The sequence below is a fragment of the Anguilla anguilla genome, chromosome 8 (genome assembly GCF_013347855.1).
Source record: "Anguilla anguilla isolate fAngAng1 chromosome 8, fAngAng1.pri, whole genome shotgun sequence".
Classification (NCBI taxonomy): domain Eukaryota; kingdom Metazoa; phylum Chordata; class Actinopteri; order Anguilliformes; family Anguillidae; genus Anguilla; species Anguilla anguilla.
This window is the reverse complement of record NC_049208.1, coordinates 51,094,486-51,119,670: the sequence shown is the minus strand read 5'-3', so window position 1 is coordinate 51,119,670 and position 25,185 is coordinate 51,094,486. Positions and strand designations below refer to the sequence as shown.

Genomic DNA, 25,185 nt, shown 5'->3' with positions numbered 1-25,185 from the left:
TACTGTTGCTGGTCGCTTTCAAGTAGCTAACGATTTCCTGATTCAAACTTCTGTGGTACGACAAATAAATCACAAAAACGACTAGTTTAAATTTTCATATGTACCATTCTGATTATTTTGGACAAATAACATTTCGCTGCTATACAGCAATTTAAAAAATAAAATAAAATAAAAAAAAGAGAGATTTGTATTTGCATCCAGTTCATTAAACGTAACTCCCCAAAATGGTGTCCACGTCATCTGCTGGTTCATGTGCTGACTTTCTTTACTTGGTGGGAAATGCTGCAATTACAGATATTTCAGCCTCGGATCAGTATGTCACGTTTTGTGTATGCACTACAGGGTAGCAAGACCACTTGAAAATACGGCATGAAACTGTACAGATTTATTCACACCTAGGACAGACAATAGCAGCCATCTTCAGATGAACAGATGATCAACACATTGCCCTACATAAAGCTGTAGATGCATAGCAGTGTAACTGCTGTTCGCACAAACTGAAAAGTTCTAAAATGGACCAGGGATCTATGAAGCCAGGCTGGGCAAAATGCAATATCTGAATTTAAGCATATTTTTTTTCTTTTTTACAAGTGATCATTCTCAATATCCATCCACCCATCCATTATCTAACCCACTTATTCCTGGTCAGGGTTGCAGGGTGGTGCTGGAGCCTATCCCAGCATGCATTGGACAAGAGGCAGGACTATGCCCTGGACAGGTCACCAATCTGTCGCAGGGCACACACACACCATTCACACCTAAGGGCGATGTAGACTCTCCAGTTAACCTAACCTGCATGTATTTGGACTGTGGGCGAAAACGTGCAATTTCCACACAGAAAGCCCCCGGCCAGGATTCGATCCCATGCCACCGCATTCTGAACACGTCTAGGGTTAATGAAATATTAAATTTCTGGTACGGTAGAGCATATTTACAGTGAAAATGAAGTCACTCAGTTTCAGAAATTATGCAGTTTGCACATGCAGCTACTGCAGTGGACTTGGTGGTAAACATATCCCATGAAAAAGCAGTTTGTGGACCCTCAGGACCACCACTATGACAGCACCCTTTGTGACATCACAGATGGGCCCCTCCCAGAATGATTGAGTGACAGCAACTTTCATAACAACACACGCCCATCTACGTACATGTGAACCAAGCGTCCTTTACTATAGAGTCTCTCCCTGGGTGACACATAGCATTATTTACAAACAAGTACTCTCATTTTTCAGCAACCAGCACACCATTATTCTACAGATACGAAAGGACAAAGGCCGTCTTATAAGGTGCTTAATGTGGAATTATCGACAAACAGGCATGTTACCATGAGTCCGAGTCCAAGTCTTCGCTATTTATCATACATTTATATAATAACAATAATAATAATAATTCTTATAAAACAATCTACACACAAAAAAAATAGAGCCCAGTATTTACAAAACGGAACTTTCCGGAAACAATTTACAAAATGGATTTTGTTTAAAAATCCCCTTTGATATGTGATGCACGTCGAGGTGTTCAGTCTGCGAGAGTCTGTCTGAATACTGTCCGTGTCCGTGCAAGGGGGGGGGGGGGTGTGGGCGGGGCCTCAGCAGTTCGCCAGCTGCAGCAGCTGGACTTTGAACAGCTGGGCCTGGTGGGACAGGTCGGTGACGCGGTCCACCATCTCCTGCAGGGCGACGGTGTTGGGGTAGTGCAGGGCCGCCGTCTTGGTGGCGCCCACCGCGGTCTTGAGCAACTCGCACAGGACGTTGCTGTAGTTCATGACGTGTCCGGCCAGAGGGGGCGCCGTGGCCTGGCGCGAGAGCGTGTCCCCGATGAAGACCAGCTTGTGCGCGCTGAGGATGACAAACTTGCTGTGCGCCACGAAGATGCGCGGCGGCTGCCCCGCGCTGATGCAGCCGAAGAAGGCGTCGACGGCCTTCAGCAGCGTGACGAAGTGGGCCTCGCACTGCTCCGCGTAGAAGCGCAGAAGCTTCCGGTCCCACTCGCACAGCTGCGGCTCGGCCCCTTGGGAAGGGGAGGAGTCTGAGGAGGAAGGGGAGGGGCCCGTGGGATGCTGGTGGGAAATCCACTGGGTGATGTCATTGTCCACCGGCTTGATCACTTCCTGCTCCAGCTTCTTAAACTGATTGAGCTGATGGGAGAGGAGAGGGCAAAAGTCAGGTTCCAAATGCTGACTAACATGCTCCCCAACGCTATCCCCAACACCAACCACAGCACTGACTGCAGACCCCGACACTTTCCCAGGTCATCAGGACTCAACACCAACCCCAACAGAAAGGGAAGAGGAGGGAGAAGAGTATGAAGAGGATGAAGTCTTACTTGCTCCTGCTCCAGCTGGATTTTGCTCTGTTTGATGATGTTCTCCTTTTCCAGAAGCTCCTTCTGTTGCCGCTCAAACTCCTCCTTCCCCTGTAGACCAATCAACAGGTCAGAGGGGCAGACCAGAGGGGCGGGTTCACACAGAGCTACACCCGAATGCAGTCAAACACACACAGACACACACACACATCCTCTAAATGTCAAACTTAATTTACTTTAGGTCTGTGTTGCTTTAGGAGATTGAAAAACCAGCTGTCCCCTATTTCCGTATCTTTTTAAATAAATGTTTTAAATACATTCACATACACAGTATATCAAACATTGGACTTTAAATACACGGCCAGCTTTTGAGAAGACATCTCTTGAGTACCCTTTATTCAGTTAATGCACCAAAAACTAACAAGTGAACCAAGCTTAATTACAGTTTCTTCACCTTCATTCAGAAAAACTCAGTCATTAAGTGTGTTACCAGGATATCATTTAAATACGATAGGAACACACTCAAAACTATATAAGTAAAAGAAGAGCTTTTTTGCCTTTTTGAAGTCTTTTTTTAGTTCAGTTAGGTGCTCATTTGTATTTTTCTGTCTTGTGTCACATTGAACCCATTCCCAATGAATGCAGCCTTGTTGCAGTTTGTTTTAAATCCGCACTGATCCAAGTGTCTCACTGTGATGATTCAGGGGGGTTTATGGGAAAGGGAGAGGTGTAGCATGTGATGATTCAGGGGGATAGATGGGAAAGGGAGAGGTGTAGCGTGTGATGATTCAGGGGGATAGATGGGAAAGAGAGAGGTGTAGCGTGTGATGAGTCAGGGGGGTAAATGGGAAAGGGACAAGTGTAGCATGTGATGATTCAGGGGGATAGATGGGAAAGGGACAGGTGTAGCGTGTGATGATTCAGGGGGATGGATGGGAAAGGGACAGGTGTAGCGTGTGATGATTCAGGGGGATGGATGGGAAAGGGAGAGGTGTAGCATGTGATGATCCATGGGGATAGATGGGAAAGAGAGAGGTGTAGCGTGTGATGATTCAGGGAGATAGATGGGAAAGGGACAGGTGTAGCGTGAGCCTGTCCTGGGCAGGTGGAGCTCACCTGCAGGTGGACGTAGTCGTAGTCCTCCATCCAGCTCTTCACACACTTCTCGCTGTGGTTCAGGTTCTCCTTCTCCTGCTGCAAGCTGGACGGGACAGGGAAGGGGGCGGTCTGGTCCGGCTGCCCGTCATAGGCCTCGCTGTCGTGGGCGGGGCCGTGGCGGGCGTCCTGGGCTCCGCCCTGGGGGAGGGGCCCCGGGGCCGCCGCCACCGCCGCTGCCCTCCTGAAGAGCAGCTCGGCGCTGCCGCTGACCGTGGAGGCCAGCTGCCGGGCGTCGTCGGGGACGGTCCTGGAGACCATGAGGAAGCGGTCCAGCTGGTCGCCGCGGGTGGGCGGCTTGGCGCCGGGCTCCGGGGCGTGGCCCGACTGCAGGAGGATCTGCTGCGAGTCCTCCAGCCGCTGCAGCTGCCGCCGGAGCTTGGCCTGCAGGCCGCGGTCGGGCTGGCCCTGCGCCCCGGCCGTCGCCACCCGCCCGAACGCCAGCAGGTCCGCCACGGCCGCCCGCACCCTCTCCAGCGCCCCCTGCGCCTCGTCGGCGAACTGCGGCGTCCTCCAGTGCGGGTTGGCGGCCAGGCCCAGGAGGGCGGAGACGGCGGCCTCCACGCCCTGCTGGAGCTGGCCCAGCCTCTGCAGGGCGCTGTCCAGGTCGGGCCCCGCCCCCGCCCGCGGCTCGGGGGTGGAGGAGGCGGACGAGGAGGTGGACATGCTGCTGCGGGCGCTGCCCGTGCTGGAGAAGGACAGGCGGTTCACGCCGTCCGTCACGTCCCCCAGGAGGCGGGGCTCCTGCGGAAGGACGTCGTAGTCCCCGGCCCCGCGCGGGACATCGTAGACGTCGCCGCCGCCGCCGTGCGGCCCGGGGGGCACATCGTAAACGCTGCCGTGGCTGTGGGCGGAGCCACGGGCGGGGGCCACTTCCGAGCTGGGGGGGAAGTCGTAGTTGGACTGGGCGGAGGGCCTGGCCGTGGTGGTGGGGGGCACGTCGTAGATACCGCCCAGCTTGGCCTTGAGGGGCTGGGGGAAGTCGTAGTTACCCTCCTGGGGGGCGGGGTTATTTCGACAGGGCGGCACAGAGTAGATCTGTGGAGTACAAACACTCTTATCAGCCACGTTCAACCCAAGTACTCAATCAGTGCCTAAAATAGACACTGTAAACTGTAATGTAGAACACAAACACACACATACACACTGTGCTCAGCTAAATTACTCCGGTTTTGGGAAGGACATAAGGCAGCACTTTCTCCAGAGGTCTTTTCCAGTAAATCGTTCTTACCCCCCACTTCCCCCCTCCCTCCCCCCCCACCTTAAAAATGTTCTCAGAACAGAGCGGGCCCTTAAAGCCGACGCCCATCAGAAGCCCTGTAATACGCGCGCTGACGCACGCGTCGGCCAAAATAGCACGGAACAAAAAGAGGGAGTTGGCTGCAAGTCGTTTCGGGACTTTGGGGGGGGGGCGGGGGGGGTGGACCGAGCCGGGCTGTAATTACGGACGACGCAAATAACAGGCTCCCGCTCCCGTTACCGCGGGCGACGTGCCGGCCGCGAGCGCGACTGCGCCTGGAACAGCGCCGCCCGCGGGAGAGCCGCGCCGCTCGTCGCCGTGACTACCCTGCGCGCGGTTCGGAACGTCCCGTCGGAGCGGGGGGGACTGGGAACCGGCCCCCCACTCCCCCCTCCCCAAACGCTCCCCCGCCTGGTAGCAATTAAACACCATTATAAGTCATCTCCGCACACACACACACCATTTACCATAATGACTGAGGGGAATAACAGAGCCGGGCTCGGGAGGAGGCCCTCATCGCTAAATTATAACGCAGGGCTGCCAGGACCCTGGCTTCCGAAAAAAGCGCACTGCGGTAATCGCCCGTTTTTTGGCCTCCCTCGCTACCCGTAACTCCGCCTCCGGGCGGCGGGCGCGTTTTCTCGCGCTCCCTTACCCCCTGCGTCGTTGGGGGGACGTCGTAGACACCCTGCGTCGTTGGGGGGACGTCGTAGACGCCCTGCGTCGTCGGGGGGACGTCGTAGACGCCCTGCGTCGTGGGGGGGACGTTGTAGAGGCCCTGCGTCGTCGGGGGGACGTCGTAGATGCCCTGCGTCGTCGGGGGGACGTCGTAGATGCCCTGCGCGCGCGGGCCTCCCGGTTTCCCGGGGAACGCGGGGGGCTGCTTCGCCGGGGGTATGTCGTACACCTGCGAAGCACAAGTGCGGTCAGGGTAACCGTGGAAACACCACGCGGGTCGTGCCATTGGCTTGCCCCGCCGGAAATGAACTACACTGAATATATATTTAAAAAAGTGTATCGTCACGATATTGCGTCAATTCAACAATATACATACAATATATATTCAATCAAAATATATTGGCAAATATTCAAATTATTACCTACTTTCAGATATCGATATTTATTGCACTTGTCTCAAATATACTTGTAATTTTATTTTCCAAATATAATTAAAAATGTTTACAGTATATTGCAAAAAGTCTTTCTGTGAGGGCGTGCTGCTCTGAGCAGTGACTGACAGGCATGCCCTGCCCACTTCCTGTTTGCTCTAGAAGATCACTAGAGTGAGGAAGAGGGACTCAGAAGGGAGGGGGCGCTGTGTGCTGAAGCGTGAGCGCTGCCGATGTCGTGAACCGCGTTTCCGGGGAGACGCCTACCCCCTGCGGCCGGACGGGGGGCACGTCGTAGACGTCCGGCTGGTGGCGCGGGACGGAGTCGTAGGTGTAGGACTGGCCCACCCGCATCGGGGTCACCACCTGTACGCACGGGAGAGAGAAGAGACAGAGCGTCAGCGTGAGATGGCATAGCTGCTACGTCCGGCTCCGCCTACCCACGCCCCTCCCCCCCAACCCGCCGCCGCGGAGCATCTGATTCGCCAGCCTGTGCAGACTCCGCTGCACTGGTTCCCACACTCCCTGAAACCACAACCTGCTTATGGCCTTCTTTCTGAGTAAAACCAGCAGTAGATTCAGCAAGAGGCAGGTGTGACTTTGTGAGAATGGCTCACTGTGTTTGCTAAGAGGGGGGCGGGGGGCAGTGGGCAGCAACCGCAAAAACAAACATCACGTCAGGGTGAGACAGGAAGTGAAGTCACCCAGGAGCTGGCGGATGTCCGAAAGTCACCACCATTTCTCCTGCCGTCAGTGCCAGTGGCAGGAAACACATAGCTGCAGAGCTGCATGCTAGTGTACACAGAGAGCGCTAGCGTCCAGTAAGAGCTGCATTCTAGTGTACACAGAGAGCGCTAGCGTCCAGTAAGAGCTGCATGCTAGTGTACACAGAGAGCGCTAGCGTCCAGTAAGAGCTGCATGCTAGTGTACACAGAGAGCGCTAGCGTCCAGTAAGAGCTGCATGCTAGTGTACACAGAGAGCGCTAGCGTCCAGTAAGAGCTGCATGCTAGTGTACACAGAGAGCACTAGCTTCCAGTAAGAGCTGCATGCTAGTGTACACAGAGAGCTCTAGCGTCCAGTAAGAGCTGCATGCTAGTGTACACAGAGAGCGCTAGCGTCCAGTAAGAGCTGCATGCTAGTGTACACAGAGCGCTAGCGTCCAGTAAGAGCTGCATGCTAGTGTACACAGAGAGCGCTAGCGTCCAGTAAGAGCTGCATGCTAGTGTACACAGAGAGCGCTAGCGTCCAGTAAGAGCTGCATGCTAGTGTACACAGAGAGCGCTAGCGTCCAGTAAGAGCTGCATGCTAGTGTACACAGAGAGCGCTAGCGTCCAGTAAGAGCTGCATGCTAGTGTACACAGAGAGCGCTAGCTTCCAGTAAGAGCTGCATGCTAGTGTACACAGAGAGCGCTAGCGTCCAGTAAGAGCTGCATGCTAGTGTACACAGAGAGCGCTAGCTTCCAGTAAGAGCTGCATGCTAGTGTACACAGAGAGCGCTAGCGTCCAGTAAGAGCTGCATGCTAGTGTACACAGAGAGCGCTAGCGTCCAGTAAGAGCTGCATGCTAGTGTACACAGAGAGCGCTAGCGTCCAGTAAGAGCTGCATGCTAGTGTACACAGAGAGCGCTAGCGTCCAGTAAGAGCTGCATGCTAGTGTACACAGAGAGCGCTAGCTTCCAGTAAGAGCTGCATGCTAGGCCAGCTGAGCCGAGGGCCTGTCTTTCAAAGCAGGGATTCGGAGGGGGGGGGGGGGGGTTGACGTAATGTCTTTTTCACATGTCATTGTGAATTTCCACCCCCCCCCCCCCCAACCGCAGTTAAGCCTCTACTCCTCCTCCTCTCCTCGCGTGTGAGTGTGCTGGTTTCCCAGAAAGCTACGCTTCAGCAGACAGACAAGAATGCGAGGAATTCTGGTTCTGCTCCTTCCTCGCAGCTGGTGAGGTAGAGGTGGGAAATGAGCCTGACACTGTCACTCAGTGTCTCTCCCTCACTCTCTCTCTCACTCTCATTCAGTCTCTCTCTCTCTCTATCACACACAATCATCCTCTCATACACACCACAGCTTGCTATATGATCACTCTCACTTGGCAAGCAGACACACATAACACACTGGAACCACTTATTCTGGCACACACAAGACACAGGCCGACACTATAACTACTAATTCACACGTACTATAATTCTACTCTCTCTCATACACACACACACACACACACATGCATGCACACACTCACACACACACACACACACTGCCTCCTCAGTCTGGGCCCGGCCTTTGTTTACTCTGGTTTTAGTGCTGGCCACTTGGCGCTCCCATTGATGAACGCAGAGTGTTTACTCTGGAGATGAAGGCCGTCTTTCTGCACCCCTGAGAGCACACACACACACACAGAGTGAGGTCACCACTGCCCAGTCAGTCCACCGCAAAGCACCACTCTTTCAAAATGGAGTCCGTCTTACAAAATAAGACCCCTGCCAGCCCATTCAAATTTGAACAATGGGGTCTGTCAGTTGAAAGTGACCGATCTGGAGTTATATAACATATAGCCTGTGTAAAAATCAAGGCAGTGTAAAAACGGAGGATGGATTTAGACACACCAACCACTAGCTGGGGTGTGCGGGGGGGCCTGCTATCTGGTGATAGGACCACGGTCAGCTGGTCAGCTGGTCATTTCGAGAGACAGACTCAGAGGCTAACAGAACTTAGACTTTGCCTCGGTCCCAGAATTCAGAGGTCCACAGACACACACCTGACCAGAGCATTTCAGAACTGACAGGTCCACTGAGACACGGCCCCCGTGCATAACTGACAGGTCCACAGACACACGGCTCCAGTGCAGAACTGACAGGTCCACTGACGCACGGCCCCAGTGCAGAACTGACAGGTCCACAGACACACGGCCCCAGTGAAGAACTGACAGGACCACAGACACACGGCGACAGTACATAACTGACAGGTCCACAGACACACGGCCCCAGTGCAGAACTGACAACACGGCCCCCATGCAGAACTGACAGGTCCACTGACGCATGGCCCCAGTGCAGAACTGACAGGTCCACTGACGCACGGCCCCCATGCAGAACTGACAGGTCCACAGACACACGACTGTCCTCAGTTGAAGACACAAGCAGCTGCTGACGAAAGGGCCTCAGTCCAAAACACACAAAGCCACTGACATGCATAACTGACTTCTGCGCGGAACAGAATATTTCGCTTTTACAAATAGCGCTTTATAAATCCTGCGTGAGTCCTCTAAAGATTAAAATATACGGTCTCACGTTAAAAATAAACTCGTTTCTACAAATCAAACGGGCTGCTTTTCTAATAAAAACTCTGTAGTAGGTTATTCCAGTAACTTGAGAAAGAGTTTTGGCCGGCTTCCACGAAACACCATTCAAGCCGTGCATTCTTTACATCTCAATTAATGGGTTTACGGAATCGAGACTAAAAGTTCTACAAACACACGCAGAACACATACAGACTCACAACGTACACATAGGCACACAATGTAAGCACTCACGCACTCATTCACTTGCCAACACACACACACACACTCACACGCACGCAGGCACGCACGCACACACACACACACTCTCTCTTTCTGGGAAACGGAGAAGTGCACAGACGTTCGGTAACACAAAACTCTGAGGTATGTATGAACATTTTTTTTAAAGGCACGTCTGACATCTAAAGGAAAAAAGTATGTCACCTCTCAGCCAGGCATTTCCTGCTCTTTCCTCCTCCACTACAACGAGGCAAATACCTCCGCCGCCATTGGCTGGATTTATGACCTCACTCTTTGGGTCAGATCACGGGGGCCTGCGATTGGGCAGCCCCAGACAACGGGCCAGACAGAGCTGGAAGTTTCCCCCCTCCGACAGTCTGACTGCTTTCTCCTGTTGCTCCGGACGCCGTAAAGCGGCCAAGCAGATAAACACAGCACGGCCACACTGTGACTCACTCACGGCTCACTACTCCCAACAAACTAGCAACAAAGGCACGGCCTGTCACTCAAACCGGCCGGAAGAGTGCTGCACACGCACGGCTCCTGGGAGTGTCCTCACCCTTTAATCTTTGCGCCGTCGCCCGCGCTGACCGAACTGCCCCAGATAAGGAGGGCGGGCCCGCCTTCCGTTGGCGGTGCGGAGGTGGCGGCTCACATCCTGTGAGCGGGACGTGCGTTTCGGCTTCGGTGTGTGCCGTTACGTTACATTACAGGTGTTCGGCTTACGGGGAGCAACTTACACAACTTCTACACGGAATTTACGCTTCGTCCAATTATACAGCTGGACATACACAGGATATATACACAGCCACTTCATTAGGTACACCTGTTCAACCGCAAACTGCACCCGTTAACGCAAATATCTAATCAGCCAATCACGTGGCAGCAACTCAATGCATTTAGGCATGTGGACACGGTCGAGACGATCTGCTGAAGTTCGAACCAAGCATCAGAATGGGGAAGAAAGGTGATTTAAGCGACTTTGAACGTGGCATGGACGTTGGTGCCAGACGGGCTGGTTTGAGTATTTCAGAAACTGATGATCTACTGGGATTTTAACGCACAACCATCTCTAGGGTTTACAGAGAGTGGTCCAAAAAAAGAGAAAATATCCAGTGAGCGGCAGTTCTCTGGGCGAAAATGCCTTGGCAGAAGTCAGAGGAGAATGGCCAGACTGGTTCGAGCTGATAGAAAGGCAACATTAACTCAAATAACCACTCGTTACAACCGAGGCATGCAGAAGAGCATCTCTGAACGCACAACACGTCAAACCTTGAAGCAGATGGGGTACAGCAGCAGAAGACCACACCGGGTGCCACTCCTGTCACCTAATGAAGTGGCCGATGAGTGTATACTGAAGCAATGCAGGTTAAGTACCTTGCCCGAGGGTACAATGGCAGTGTCCTACCTGGGAATCGAACCTGTGACCTTCAAGTTACAAGACGCATTATACTACACTCCTACCAAGAGCTGTTCAGAGAGGATCTATGGCAAAACACCAGAGATAGGCCTTTCAGTAGTGATACAGTGAACTCACGTACGGTGTGGGTATACACAGCTTTCACTAATGAAGCCCAGCGATGAGGTGGCAGCAGTGCAGGTAGATACACCTCTCTCTCATAGAGTGCTGATGACATCACGGTGTGGGTATACACAGCTTTCACTAATGAACCTCAGCGATGAGGTGGCAACAGTGCAGGTAGACACACCTCTCTCTCATAGAGTGCTGATGACATCACGGTGTGGGTATACACAGCTTTCACTAATGAAGCCCAGCGATGAGGTGGCAGCAGTGCAGGTAGACACACCTCTCTCTCATAGAGTGCTGATGACATCACGGTGTGGGTATACACCGCAAGGTCACACACCCAACACACAGACATCCGCTCCACGGATAACACTCAACTTCCCCGTTCAGGCGCGGCGAGGATGAGGACGGAGACGAAGGGCTCGGGAATCGCGCTCGTCTCGTGGCTCTCCCTCTTCCTGTGACGCTCCCCCCCCCCACCCCCCCCCCCCCCCCCCAGGCCCCACCGGCCGGGCGCTATTCCAAAAGCGCCAGGTGCATGCGGCTCCCTGTTTACGGCCCGCTGACTCCCACAGATCATCACTTCCTGCTTTCTGCTGCAGGGAAACTCCCGAGCTGTAATTATTATCCTCCCCTGATGCGGAGCGACGAGCCTGGGACGTCCCGCCACGCTCTCTGGCGCTCGCGTGCCGCTCGGCGCACGTCCTCGCGCCCTCGCCCACGCGCCGCTCTTTAGAGCCGAGCCGCGGGACCCCCCCAACGTCCCTCTCCAGCGGGACAGGAAGAGGGGAGCGCTCCTCCTCTCTGCTCTCTCCCTGAGGCCTACCGGCAGCCGTCGGCTACTGTAAAAGTCCTGAGCCCGGCCGCTCGCTCTGATAGGCTGAAGTCTGGCCTCAGGCTCCACCCCCACACACAGAAATGTTGCTGGGCTCAGACTCCGCCCCCACACACAGAAATGTTGCTGGGCTCAGACTCCGCCCCCACACACAGAAATGTTGCTGGGCTCAGACTCCGCCCACTGGGAGATACTGCTGGGTGCAGACTCCGCCCCCCAGAATAACTGGCGCACTGCTCAAACTCCGCCCCCACGAGGGCTGCCAGCTGGCCTCAGTCCTCCCACACAGAAGGCTGCAGGATGTGAAGTGTCTCGTAATCTGTGCGCCTTTTGACCTTGTACAGTCAGTCCAGCTGAAGCTGCAGCTCTCTGCGTGCTCCCTGATGTCTGGCAGTGATGACATTTTTCAGCCGTTCAGGAAAACGAGCAAGCAGCTTCTGAGACGCACGGCATTGAACTCATTTTTTTTGAACTTGCTGTTTTTATCTGAATCTACAGGGCAGAGAGAGCAGAAACAGAAGAGACTGTGTGGCCTCCACACACAGCTGCGTCTCCAAGCCTGCACCCTTCAATTCTCCTGTTAAAATGAGCCCTTCAGTATACACACTTCAGACCCTTGTGCACCCAATCCCAGTATCCCTATCTGAACTCTTCCCCATGAAGGACTACAATCCCAGCCTCCCTCTGTGAACTCTTCCCCCTGCAGGACTGCAATCCCAGCATCCCTTTGTGAACTCTTTCCCCTGTATGACTACAATCCCAGCATCCCTCTGTGAGCTATTCCCCCTGCAGGACTACAATCCCAGCATCCCTCTGTGAACTCTTCCCCCTGCAGGACTACAATCCCAGCACCCCTCTGTTAACTCTTCCCCCTGCAGGACTACAACCCCAGCATACATCCGTAACCTTCCCCATGCAAAACTACAATCCCAGCATCCATCTGTGAACTCTTGCCACTGCAGTATTGTCCCAGTATGCCCTTGTGTTCACTCTGCTTTTCAATCAGCTCTCTGTAGCCCATGGCCCCTGTGACACTAGTGGTGCAGTGAATCACCACTTGCACTTCCAGATCATAAGCGTCTGTGCTCCCGTGTCTGTCTGCCAATGTTTATCCTACTCCAGTCTCCCATAATCCCTCACTGCCTGGCTGAGATCAGGCTGCTGAGCCCGGGAAAAGAGGTTTGGGGAAAGCGAGCGTCTCTTACTTTGCTCGGTGTCGCGTCCGCGCCCCAGGCGCTCCTCTGGGGGACCTGGTACACCCCCTGCTGCTGGGGGCTCTGCTGGTAGGCGGGTCCCGAGGGCGGAGTCTGGGCGGCAGGCGGCTGGGCCTCAAACATGGGCCCGATGAGCAGCTTGAGCCGGTTGCCGGGGGCGATGCCCTGCCGGCCGTGCAGGGAGCAGAGCCACCAGCCCTCCAGCCCGCCGGTGTTCTGCTCGATGACCGTCAGGATGTCGCCCTTCCGGAAGGCCAGCTCTTCGGGGGACTCTGGGACATTGTCGTACAGAGCCTTGGCCATCAGGTTCTGGGACAAGCAGGAAAGAGCCCTGGGTCAGTGTGTTACAGACAACTCCCTGGGTCAGTGTGTTACAGACCTTAATCAATGCATTACAGATGACTCCCCCAGTCAGTGTGCTACAGACACCTCCCTCAGTCAGTGTGCTACAGACACCTCCCTCAGTCAGTGTGCTACAGACAACTCCCTGGGTCAGTGTGTTACAGACAACTCCCTCAGTCAGTGTGTCACAGACAACTCCCTGGGTCAGTGTGCTACAGACAACTCCCTGGGTCAGTGTGTTACAGACAACTCCCTCAGTCAGTGTGTCACAGACAACTCCCTCAGTCAGTGTGTCACAGACGACTCCCTGGGTCAGTGTGTTACAGACAACTCCCTCAGTCAGTGTGTCACAGACAACTCTCTTATCAAACTCGCTGAATCAGTGAAAGTAATTCTCTTTCTGTTCGTTACACACTCCTGTCACTGTATTTGAGAATGTTCAGAGTATTACAGAACTCACACACCCTCCACTGTATCAGTGTTTCACACAAACTCTTCTCCCTCCCTGTGTCAAAAACACTTGTGTGTGTGCACTACACGGGGCATCTCAGGAACTCTTCACGGCAAACTCTAAACAACCAGTGTTTAAAATCAGAGTGAGTATCACCTCTGCGCTTCTCAACGAAGACAAGACGGCTCAAAGTTTTACATTTTACCACCCGAAGAAACGTTCGCATTTCAGTTCCTCCCAGTGGTTATTTCTGATCTGTGTGCGAGTGAAACGGATCTCAAATCTGTGGGTACATCTAAAAATATCGGAGATACAGCAGTCTACCAGAAAACAACTTGTAAGTATAAGGTGGCAAAAAGCAATCATCGTCATGTCTGGATAACAAAAGGATTTCTGGACTCGTGGGGGCACGTCTCTGCAGATCAGTTACCATTGGCTGCCAGTTGTCTCTCTGTTCCATGGGAATTTCCAGAGAATGTTCTGGAGAGCGGCTGCAAATCGCAGTGCGCAGAGATAACCCTCCTGATAGGCCTTGCAGTTTCACAGCGCGCGGCCCTTCGCCCTGTGCGGGGGCGGGCCTTTATCGCGTATCCGCCCGCGATGCCAACGCCTTCCTGTGTTCCGGAATCTGCCCCGGCGGCCGCACACCCCCCCGCTCCCGCCCCCGCTCCCAGCCCGGAAAGACCCGGAACTTTCCAGAACCCGCCGTAGGGAAAGGGGGGGAAGTGGGGAGAGAGAGGGAGAGATGCTGGGGTGGGTGAAAGGAAGAGAGAGAGGGAGAGAGATGCAGGGGTGGTGAAAGGAAGAGAGAGAGGGAGAGAGATGGAGGGATGGTAAAAGGGGGGAGAGAGGGAGAGAAAGATGCAGGGGTGGTGAAAGGAAGAGAGAGAGGGAGAGAGATGGAGGGATGGTAAAAGGGGGGAGAGAGGGAGAGAAAGATGCAGGGGTGGTGAAAGGAGAGAGAGATGCAGAGATCACAGGGCTTGGATTTGTTCCACAGACGGCCTGAAGGAGGCGCTCTGTCAGCCTTCCACCGTCATCTCAGGCAACCTCAGTCTGAACTCCACCAAGCTGAGAGACCTGACTAAGCTCTTTCTGGGACAGTCATTAACACCGCTCAGTGCTCAACACCACAGCGCAGCAGTTCACACGCACACTTGCTTCTCTCCATCACTGACGCAGATCAACCACAGGACGCTGCGAAACCTTGCTCTCTCTCTCTATCTCTCTCTCTCTCTGCAAAATCGCCCCCTTTTCACAAAAGCAACACACCACAACCTCTGCACTACCGTCATTCCGTCTGCCATCTATTACGTGTCCGTTCAACCGACAGCGAGCCACGTCTAAAACCATAAAGACCAAAAAGATAAAAAGAAAGAAATGAACTGTTCATATTTCAATTAGTCTCAAAATCCTTTCCTGAAATGTACATTGTTCATAATTTATACAAACGCACACAAAATGCTTTGATACACTTCTCAGTATGACTCACCAGCACCCAGAATGCACCATAATGCGTTAACACAAAAATGTAGGTGCACACTCACACACCCTCACACAATCATGCACACACACACCCTCACACACACACACATACACCCACACACCCTCACATACACACACACTCACACACACACCCACACACCCTCACACACACACACCCACACACACTCACACATACACCCACAAACACTCACACACATACACACACACACACACCCTCACACACACACACCCACACACACTCACACATACACCCACAAACACTCACACACATACACACACACACACACTCACACACACACCCACACACACTCACACATACACCCACACACCCTCACACACACACACCCACACACACTCACACATACACCCACACACCCTCACACACACACACCCACACACACTCACACATACACCCACAAACACTCACACACAAACACACACACACACACACACTCACACACACACCCACACACCCACACACTCACACATACACCCACAAACACTCACACACAAACACACACACACACACACACACTCACACACACACACCCACACACACTCACACATACACCCACAAACACTCACACACAAACACACACACACACAAACACACAGCAAACACATATTGCGTACCCGCGCATACTTGCATAATTCACGCGCTGAACTTCCTGCTACCCTTTGCCGAGGGAGTTTTATTTCTTTAAATAGCAACGGCGCAGATTTAGAGACACGCCACGGTGGCTGAAACTCAAGAGGGTCGAGCGAAAACACACAAACCACGCCGGCGAATCAAAAGCAGCTACAAAACCTGCCTTTTTCGTGACAAAAGCCGAAAAAGCCAAACCAGCTCCCACTGATTCGCGCTCTCACAGTAAAATGATCACAGGCCACGTGTTTTTTTCACAGCCCTTTTACGCAGACATGGTTTCACGGGAGAAAATGGAGGTGAAGGGCCGCCTTGTTCGAACAGGCCACCTCTGGCACGCCTGAGGTCCGACGGCAGCCATTTTGTCGGGGGGAGGGGGGGGGGTTCCGAGCGTCTCCGTACGCGTCGGCGAAGCGGCGGGACCGCGCACGCCCGGGAGGACGCTCTCGCCGCGCGGTCTGCGCGACGGGCCCCGGGCCGGCGATTGGCCGAGGCGTTGCCCGACCGCGAACGCCTCCGTCTCCGTCCGGCGCGGAAAAAGCGAACTCGGTCACGGTTACAGAGGCACGTGACTCAGGCGGCGTCTGCCGGTTCGCCCGGTAAACACGTGTGTGCGTGCGTGTGTGCATGCGCGTGTGTGCGTCTCTCGTACCCTCTCACACCCCGCGGAGAAGCCCCGTGGTTCACAGCAGCTGTTTCTCCCTAAGGTGCTTAGTGTCGCGATCTATCACAGATCCTGTGCGTCTGTATCTATCACGGTTATTCTGCCTCATTGTCTATGACAGGCCTGATTAGTGTTAGCATCTCCCAATGGTGCTATAGTGCAATCTCTCAGGTGATGAGTGTTAGCATCTCTCACTGGTGCTATAGTACAATCTCTCAGGTGATGAGTGTTAGCATCTCTCACTGGTGCTATAGTACAATCTCTCAGGTGATGAGTGTTAGCATCTCTCACTGGTGCTATAGTACAATCTCTCAGGTGATAAGTGTTAGCATCTCTCACTGGTGCTATAGTACAATCTCTCAGGTGATGAGTGTTAGCATCTCCCACTGGTGCTATAGTACAATCTCTCAGGTGATGAGTGTTAGCATCTCCCACTGGTGCTATAGTACAATCTCTCAGGTGATGAGTGTTAGCATCTCTCACTGGTGCTATAGTACAATCTCTCAGGTGATGAGTGTTAGCATCTCCCACTGGTGCTATAGTGCAATCTCTCAGGTGATGAGTGTTAGCATCTCCCACTGGTGCTATAGTGCAATCTCTCAGGTGATTAGTGTTAGCATCTCCCAATGGTGCTATAGTGCAATCTCTCAGGTGATGAGTGTTAGCATCTCTCACTGGTGCTATAGTACAATCTCTCAGGTGATGAGTGTTAGCATCTCCCACTGGTGCTATAGTGCAATCTCTCAGGTGATGAGTGTTAGCATCTCCCACTGGTGCTATAGTGCAATCTCTCAGGTGATGAGTGTTAACATCTCCCACTGGTGCTATAGTGCAATCTCTCAGGTGATGAGTGTTAGCATCTCTCACTGGTGCTATAGTGCAATCTCTCAGGTGATGAGTGTTAGCATCTCCCACTGGTGCTATAGTACCATCTCTCAGGTGATGAGTGTTAGCATCTCCCACTGGTGCTATAGTACAATCTCTCAGGTGATGAGTGTTAGCATCTCTCACTGGTGCTATAGTACAATCTCTCAGGTGATGAGTGTTAGCATCTCCCACTGGTGCTATAGTACAATCTCTCAAGTGATGAGTGTTAGCATCTCCCACTGGTGCTATAGTACAATCTCTCAGGTGATGAGTGTTAGCATCTCCCACTGGTGCTATAGTACAATCTCTCAGGTGATGAGTGTTAGCATCTATCACAGGTGCTATAGTAGTTCTATAGCACAACCCCCCACCCATCTCACAGGGATGTAATGGTTGTATCCATCACAGACAGTGAGTGTTGACTCTCTCTCTCTCTCACACACACACACACACACTTTGTGAAGGGACCATTCACAGCACTATGAGGTCCAGACCTGGAACAGAGGTCCTGACACCTTCTCCACCCCATTCCTGGCTGTGTGCGCCATGACTCAGACCCAGACTGCGTAAATACACCTTTTCTCTGCCATCTCATCAGAGAACAAAAATACAAAATAGCCCTGTTTAAACTGGGACACTCACAGACGCGCATGCTGACACACCTAAAGCACTTCTGGGAGCAAATGAGAGGCTGCAGTGGATTGTGGGAAAGGCAGAGCGCTCACACAGGCTCCTCACACACTGAGGCGCTGTCCCAGTGACCTCATAAAACACCGTGTGCAGAACTTGCCCTGACCCAGACCCACACACCGCACTGCTAAAACTCTCACTCTCTCTCTCATACACATACACACACACTCACACTATCTCTCTCTGACACTCACACACACACGCACACTCCCTCTCACTCACTCACACACACACGCACTCTCTCTCTCTCTCTCACACACACACACACTCCCTCTCACACACACACACACACACTCACACAGGCTCCTCACACATTGAGGTGCTGTCCCAGTGACCTCATAAACCACCGTGCACAGAACTTACCCAGACCCACACACCACACTGCTAAAACTCTCTCTCTCTCTCTCTCTCTCTCTCTCTCTCTCTCTCTCTCTCTCACACACACACAAACACAAACACTCCCTCACTCACTCACACACACACTATCAGCCTCTCTCACACACACAAACACACACTTGTACTCTCTCTTTCTCTTTGCCTCTCTCTTACGCACCTACACACATATGAATGTGCACACCCGCACACACACACACACACACACACACACACACACACTCTTAAACTCGCACACGCACAGACCTACACCCACTCTCTCCCCTCACCACGATGCACAATCTCACAGACGCACAGCTCCGTTTCCGTGGGGATCACCTTGCACAAAAACTCTCGAGCAGAATTCTTAATTCCCTGCGTTTCTGCATTGGAAATGACTGCTCTCATTGTTGCTGATGCAGGACAGGCCCTTACAGAATCCAGGCTGCACAATGCAGTCCGTCTCTCTCCCAGCCGGTAATGCTGGAATGGTAATGTTCTGCCCACAGTGCGAAGCCACGCCAGGAATTCACCTCTGTCTATTCACGAAGGAGCACGGCGCCGGAGTGTAGCACAGTGGGTAAGGAACTGGGCTTGTAACCGAAAGGTCGTAGGTTCGATTCCCCCGGTAGGACGCTGCCGTTGTACCTTTGAGCAAAGGTACTTAACCGGAATTGCTTCAGTATGTATCCAGCTGTATAAATGGATACAATGTAAAATGCTATGTCAACGTTGTGTAAGTCCCTCTGGATAAGAGCGTCTGCTAAATGCCTGTAATGTAATGACCGCACTCGTGCAATAGGACCACACAGTACGGTCCAAAGACCACACCGTATACGCGATAAATACACGACACCAACAGTTATCCCCACCTCTCTCCCGCCCCCCCTCCCCCCCGCTCTCAAATTTAAATGGCATGAATGGAAATCAACCATTGCTTCCAATGCAATACAAAAATAAAAAATACTTGTAATAAAAAAAAATAATATAATACATTTTCAGGAACTGATCATATTAGGATATTACATATTATGTTACAAAGTTATTTTTTCTTTTAGTTCAAGGCAGGCACTCATGTATTATGCAGATGACTCTATGAGTTCTGGTACTTCTCCCAGACCTGTGTAATCATTCATCATATGTTTCGCTGTCATGTGATGCGACTCTGGCTTTGACTTTGATAACAAAGCTTGTCTGTAATGAACATACATAGGACAGGAGAGGAGAAAGGGGGAATTCAGTTTCTATTTCTCCAGATTCACGTTGTTTACATAATCTCTCCTCTCTGGGCCTCCACTCTTTCTTACGCCACCTTTTTCTCTGTTTTCAGATTATGATCACTGAGTCTGTACATTGTCATGGATAGTCTCTGTTTGTGGTTTGTTTTATATTGACAAGGTACTGTGTTAAAGTATATTCTCTGCTCAATGGTTGATAACATTCTAATTTGTTAATTTGTTAAGTTTATTTTGTTCAGCCAATTTTCAATTGTTTGTTTTTGTTATCTATTATTTTTATTTCTGTTTTTGTAAGAGTATGCAAGTCATTGTTTGGAAGATGTTTAATATGTTGGAGGGGGTCTGTTTCTGGGCAGAGGCTGTTTCTCTCCCACTCTCTCTCTCTTTCACTTTCTCTCTCTATCTATACTACAGCAAGTATTTCACAATTAAGACACATCATAAAAGTATGTGTGGTCCTCTTTGTAGGCGCTCCCACAAAATGAGCTTGATATTGTAAGCACTGAGACTGTGCTGTCTGGAGCACTAGACTGTGCTGTTCAGAGCACTGAGACTGCTGTCTGGAGCACTGAGACTGGCTGTCCGAAGCACTGAGACCCTGCTGTTCAGAGCACTGAGACTGTACTGTCTGGAACACTGAGACTGTGCAGTCTGAAGCACTGAGACCCTGCTGTCCGAAGCACTGAGACTCTAACAGTAAATCTTTATGTACAGAGAGCATACAGGGCTGTGACCTCCCCAGGAACGTATAGCACAGTAGCAGAGAGAATGCCAGTTTAAGATAGCCGTGGGGAAGTGCCTCACACCCCCCCCCCCCATTCATAAGACTGTAAACCCCCTCAGCCACTACTCCATAATCCCCAAGAGCATCCACTGGCATGAATTTCCATAAACACAAATACAGCTTTTCTCGATCTCAACCCCCCATTACCATAACCAACGCACACACAACCACACCAACACCCCCCCCCCCCCCGCCCCCATACCCTATCCTACTCAGCCCGACCCCCGAAGTGTTCCATTTCCCCCACCCATTTCCTCTTCTTTTCCCTTTTCTCTCCTCCCCAGCTCCTCCTTCTCCCGCACCCTCCCCCCCCGCCTCCATTGCTATCCCGCTTGGACCGTTGCCTGGAAGCTGACCCCCCCCGTCGCCCCTCCAGAAAAACATTACTCTGGTTCACCTAATTGTTTCTCTCTGGAATTCTTCGGCTATTTCTGTCACGGTTACATAAGTCTGAAAAGAGCAAGTAAGGAGTAGCGCTGGAAACAGCGGGTGTAGAGAAGAGAAGGAGTGTGTGTGTGTGTGTGTGTGTGTGTGTGCGTGTGTGTGCGCCTGTCTCTCTAGGTATGAGAGTTCTTGTCTGTGTGCAAGACTGCAACAGTTCGCGTACTATAATAGGGTGAGCGAGAGAGCAAGCCTGCGTGTGTGTGTCTGTATTTTAGTTTCCCATCATAGTGCAACTAAAGATTAGGCGCTGAGAAAGATTTAGAAAAACCCACAATGGGACACGTTTTAAAAAAATGAATCCCAGGGTGCCTCTGTGTGACGCACCATAGAATGGTCATAGAATGGGCCCCTCCCCACCATAGACACCTGCTGCTGGGAAACTCACTTTCATCACCCTGCACTCTAGTGATCCCGCTGACCTTTGCCCCCCCCCCCCCCATGAAACCTCACCACCTATGGGAAATGTATTTCACCGATACGACACGCGCGCATTGTAACCTTAAGCAATCAGTAGCCTGGAGATGCGTGCCAGACTACTGCTGCGCCCTGACCGCCACCCAAACGCGAGTACACACACACACACACACACACCCACGTCATCACTCATAACACACACACACTCACACACGGAAACACACACGTCATCACTCATAACACACACACACACACACGTTATCACTCATAACGCACACACGGAAACACACATGTGCACAGCACACACATGCTGTTTGTATCCTTGGCAACCACAGGCAGGAATGCATACACATGCAAACACATGTACAGTTAATCTTAATGACACACGCAGATGTGGAAACACACAGCCTTCTGAACAAACACACACACGTGCACACACTCACACCCTCCCTCTGAGTTTGTCCCTCCCGCCCTCAGAGAGGACATACATCACAGACCTCAATCTGCCCTGATTTAGGACTAAATCCCAAGATGGCTGAAGTCTGATTTAGTTCTAGCTGGTCTAGAGACGCGGACCTGGAAGAAGCCAGCTCGGACGCAAAACTCCACACCGCCAGCAGAGGGCGACCCGCAGCAAAGTGAGCTGATTTTTCAGGGTTTGGTGTGAAAGCTCAGAGACCTCACATTCCTATTATGGTCTGATAACAACCTCAAGTCCCTCACACATGGGTCTCATAAAGTGAACGGGGGGGGGGGGGGGGGGGGGGGGGGGGGGGGGGGGGGGGGGGGGGGGGGGGGGGGGGGGGGGGGGGGGGGTGACTGTGGAGAGAATGACTCCCGCAACCAGCAGAACACAGTCTAAACAACCTGGACCAAAACCTCCACAGTCATCTGGTGCCAACTGCCCCACATTCCACAGATAGTGCGAGCCAGACAAAAGCATTCCACGGAGGAAGACCCACTCGACGTCCTACCATAGTAGGAAGTGAATCTTTACGCACACTTTACACCTTACGGAGAATGTTAATGATGAATGGAACGGTCATGAACATAGCTTCACTGTGCAAGAGCCAGGGCCCAGGGATTTCAAACGACACTTGTTGGAATAGTGACACAGAAGCTGGTCTCTATTTTACCGTTAGATTGTCAGTACAGCTCTGAAATAGTATTTTTTTAAACAGATAAACAAATCAATACAAAAACAAAAGGGAAACGGTGTGGGAAGGCGAAATTAATTTGTCATCGAATTCAACAGATTCGGGGTAAAATACGTTGAAATCTCACATTTGTTCATTAATTCAAACCATCACCAGCCGTGCACAGCGTGAACGTGTCCACGTACACAAACTGCTCCAAGTCGCTGGAGCGTTGAAAAGGAGTAAATCACATCTTTTTATTGTCCGCCCAAGTACAGAAGTCCGCGCAGTCTCTGAGACTTTATTACCCTTGATAAATCATTAATGTCTCTGAGACAGGGCCAAAGACCACAGACAAAGCGCTACATTCTCAAGTCTGTATGCTATTCACACTCCAACGCTCCCCCTGACAAGCCTTTTACCATAGAAACTGACCGGGGGGGGGAGGTACAGCGCACACTTAATTCCTCCAGTGGTCGGACTCTCGTCTGCCCTGTATGTGAAGGGTAGCGGGTCCCAGCGATGTACAAGGGTTCATTTAGGACAGGATTCAGTGAATGACTCCGATCTGACAGCACAAGTACGGGGACAGGGGAGTAGGCTACGGTCAGCATAACGCACTATTTCCAAACGCTATTTCTCCGCATCCGAATGAAAGCATCGGACATTTACACAAAGCGTACGGTCCCCAGTCGCAGGATTCAACACATTGTGGGTTATATGCTCATTTGAGATCCCCACAAAAGAATGCAACTTATAAACCTAAAGTGTTTTTTTTTTCACGGTCATTGACCCATTTGAAACTGGAAAGCACAAAAGCAGTCCACAGTTTCAAAATACGTAGCGTGAGTTAAAACATCTACTTCCTGTTCTATTTACATGTAAACGCGTATTATATTCCTGTAACCTTCGCGACCTGTTAAAGAGAAGGCAAACATGGTACTCACTTTATACTTCATCTTCAGTACCCGTGATTTCAGATCTCAGTACGTCCAGGAAAGAAACATCCGCTGCGTTTGTCACTGAGAAAGCATGCGTAAGTGACGTGGTGCGAACGATGCTTAAAGCCGCACAGCCATAAAGGCAACTTTGTATCGGGATGTTTGAGAAAAATATTTCCTCCAAAATTCAAGGATAAACTCCCAATCCCCGCGCGCTCGAGACAGTTCCGAGGAATCTAGAGTGTCCTACAGGAGACCGCGCGCACACCTCGGCGGCACTGGTAGCTCATTTACATGTCGGGGTCGCTATTGGTCAGACTTCGGACTCTCCCCTCCCCTTCGCCAGCAAGTGACGTATGACGTAGACATGTGGAAGACCCTTTCAAAGAGGACCTTTAAGCTATAATTAGTGCTAATACTACCTTGTCTCATATGTTAAAGAACACACAGGGGTCGCGATTATTTATTTATTTTTTTTTTTTTGGGGGGGGGGGGGGTATGTTTAATCATTCTTATGACAGGAACAAGGACTGGACCATACGACTGACAAAAACAGCCAAGGCTAGGGTAGGTGACACACACATTAAAAATAACATGTAATTAACATAATTCATTTGTTTTTCCTATAACCTGATGACTGAATTGTCTGATAGTTCAGTCTATTTTATTGAACCAATAAACAGTGATGTGAAACTTAGAAAATTTATGAATTTTGATACTAATGAAATAATACGTTTGGCCCCTGTTCTTTGTGTATTTGCTCTCAGAAATTGTGGACAGATATCTGTAGGTTTATTAGTGACCATATTTGCCAAAAGTTCTGTCCTTTGTCACAGTGGCATATTGTGTCATGTACATGACTTAGAGATATGTCAGACCATGACTTTTTAAATCCTCTATCCACACTCCTACATAATCCAGCTGAGGAGGATGGTCACTGATTACTCAATGAGTCAGCGTGGAACCATTTAACACATTCTGAAATGACTTCGAAGTACTTCAGCCATACTGGGGTTTACAAGTCTGGGAACTGTTATGTCAGCCAGACATTCCAAAAAAAAAAAAAAAAAAAATGACTGAAGAGTCAATCACCTAGCTGCAGGGCTAGTGTGTCATGTCACCTGTTCTGCCAGAACAGGGGAAATGGCCAGCAGATCCAGGTGCTCGAAAAGGTAGCACAGGCATACTGCAAACGTTACCTCTTAATCCGTGGATTAATTTCAGACGATCCCACCCAAACCCAGATGTGCCCTGCAGCAGGAGTCGGGACGGGCTTCGGTATCTGGCATGCGCCGAAGCTTAAGGCCAGGCTTGCACAAGGAGAGCGTGGGTGACGAAACAAGGGTGAAGCTGCTGCAACTTGTTCACAGCGTGCGTTCACCGTTTCCTGTTTTATTCGGAAAAATCCTTCCCTCAGGCACCATATTAAGCGTGCAGTGCGCCAGAGCGACTTTCTTTACTCGTGTCATTAACCGTTTTAAATGCATATATTTTTTAAAATTCTGTTCTTTCAGCACTGGTTTATGTGCATGTGACTGACATGGTCACCGTAGCGACTACAGGATGGTTTCCTTAGCAGCGATACATCTAATCCAGACATCAGCCCCCTCATTGACATAAATGGAACAGGTGTGACTGTGAGGTCACAGTAGTGGGCCACGCCCCCTTTGTCAGCCACACTGACTCATTCTGCAACAGCCCGTAAAGTCATCCAATTACCTCACCCCATAATTGCTAGGCAGACACACATATCACAAGCTGCTTATGAGGCTTTCATTTTCGCTTACTGATAAAAAATG

The 25,185-nt window shown here is 51.4% G+C and overlaps 1 protein-coding gene across 4 annotated transcripts in view; it reads right to left on the bottom strand.

The window, feature by feature from the left end:
• Positions 1 to 363: 363 nt before the first annotated feature.
• nedd9 (neural precursor cell expressed, developmentally down-regulated 9) overlaps positions 364 to 25,185 on the bottom strand; it is a 27,723-nt gene continuing 2,901 nt past the window's right edge. Inside the window, exons 1-7 of one of the 4 annotated variants that reach the window (XM_035429773.1) lie at positions 23,393 to 23,726; positions 12,883 to 13,200; positions 6,076 to 6,174; positions 5,385 to 5,606; positions 3,421 to 4,497; positions 2,326 to 2,415; positions 364 to 2,137 (exon numbers count right to left, since the gene is read on the bottom strand). In XM_035429773.1, coding sequence (XP_035285664.1) covers positions 1,589 to 2,137; positions 2,326 to 2,415; positions 3,421 to 4,497; positions 5,385 to 5,606; positions 6,076 to 6,174; positions 12,883 to 13,200; positions 23,393 to 23,404 — 2,367 coding nt within the window. In that variant the 5' untranslated portion in view covers positions 23,405 to 23,726 and the 3' untranslated portion in view covers positions 364 to 1,588. Of the gene's footprint in view, positions 2,138 to 2,325; positions 2,416 to 3,420; positions 4,498 to 5,354; positions 5,607 to 6,075; positions 6,175 to 12,882; positions 13,201 to 23,392; positions 23,727 to 25,185 lie in introns of those variants that run through there. The other 3 variants (XM_035429774.1, XM_035429770.1, XM_035429771.1) reach the window with 3 other exon arrangements.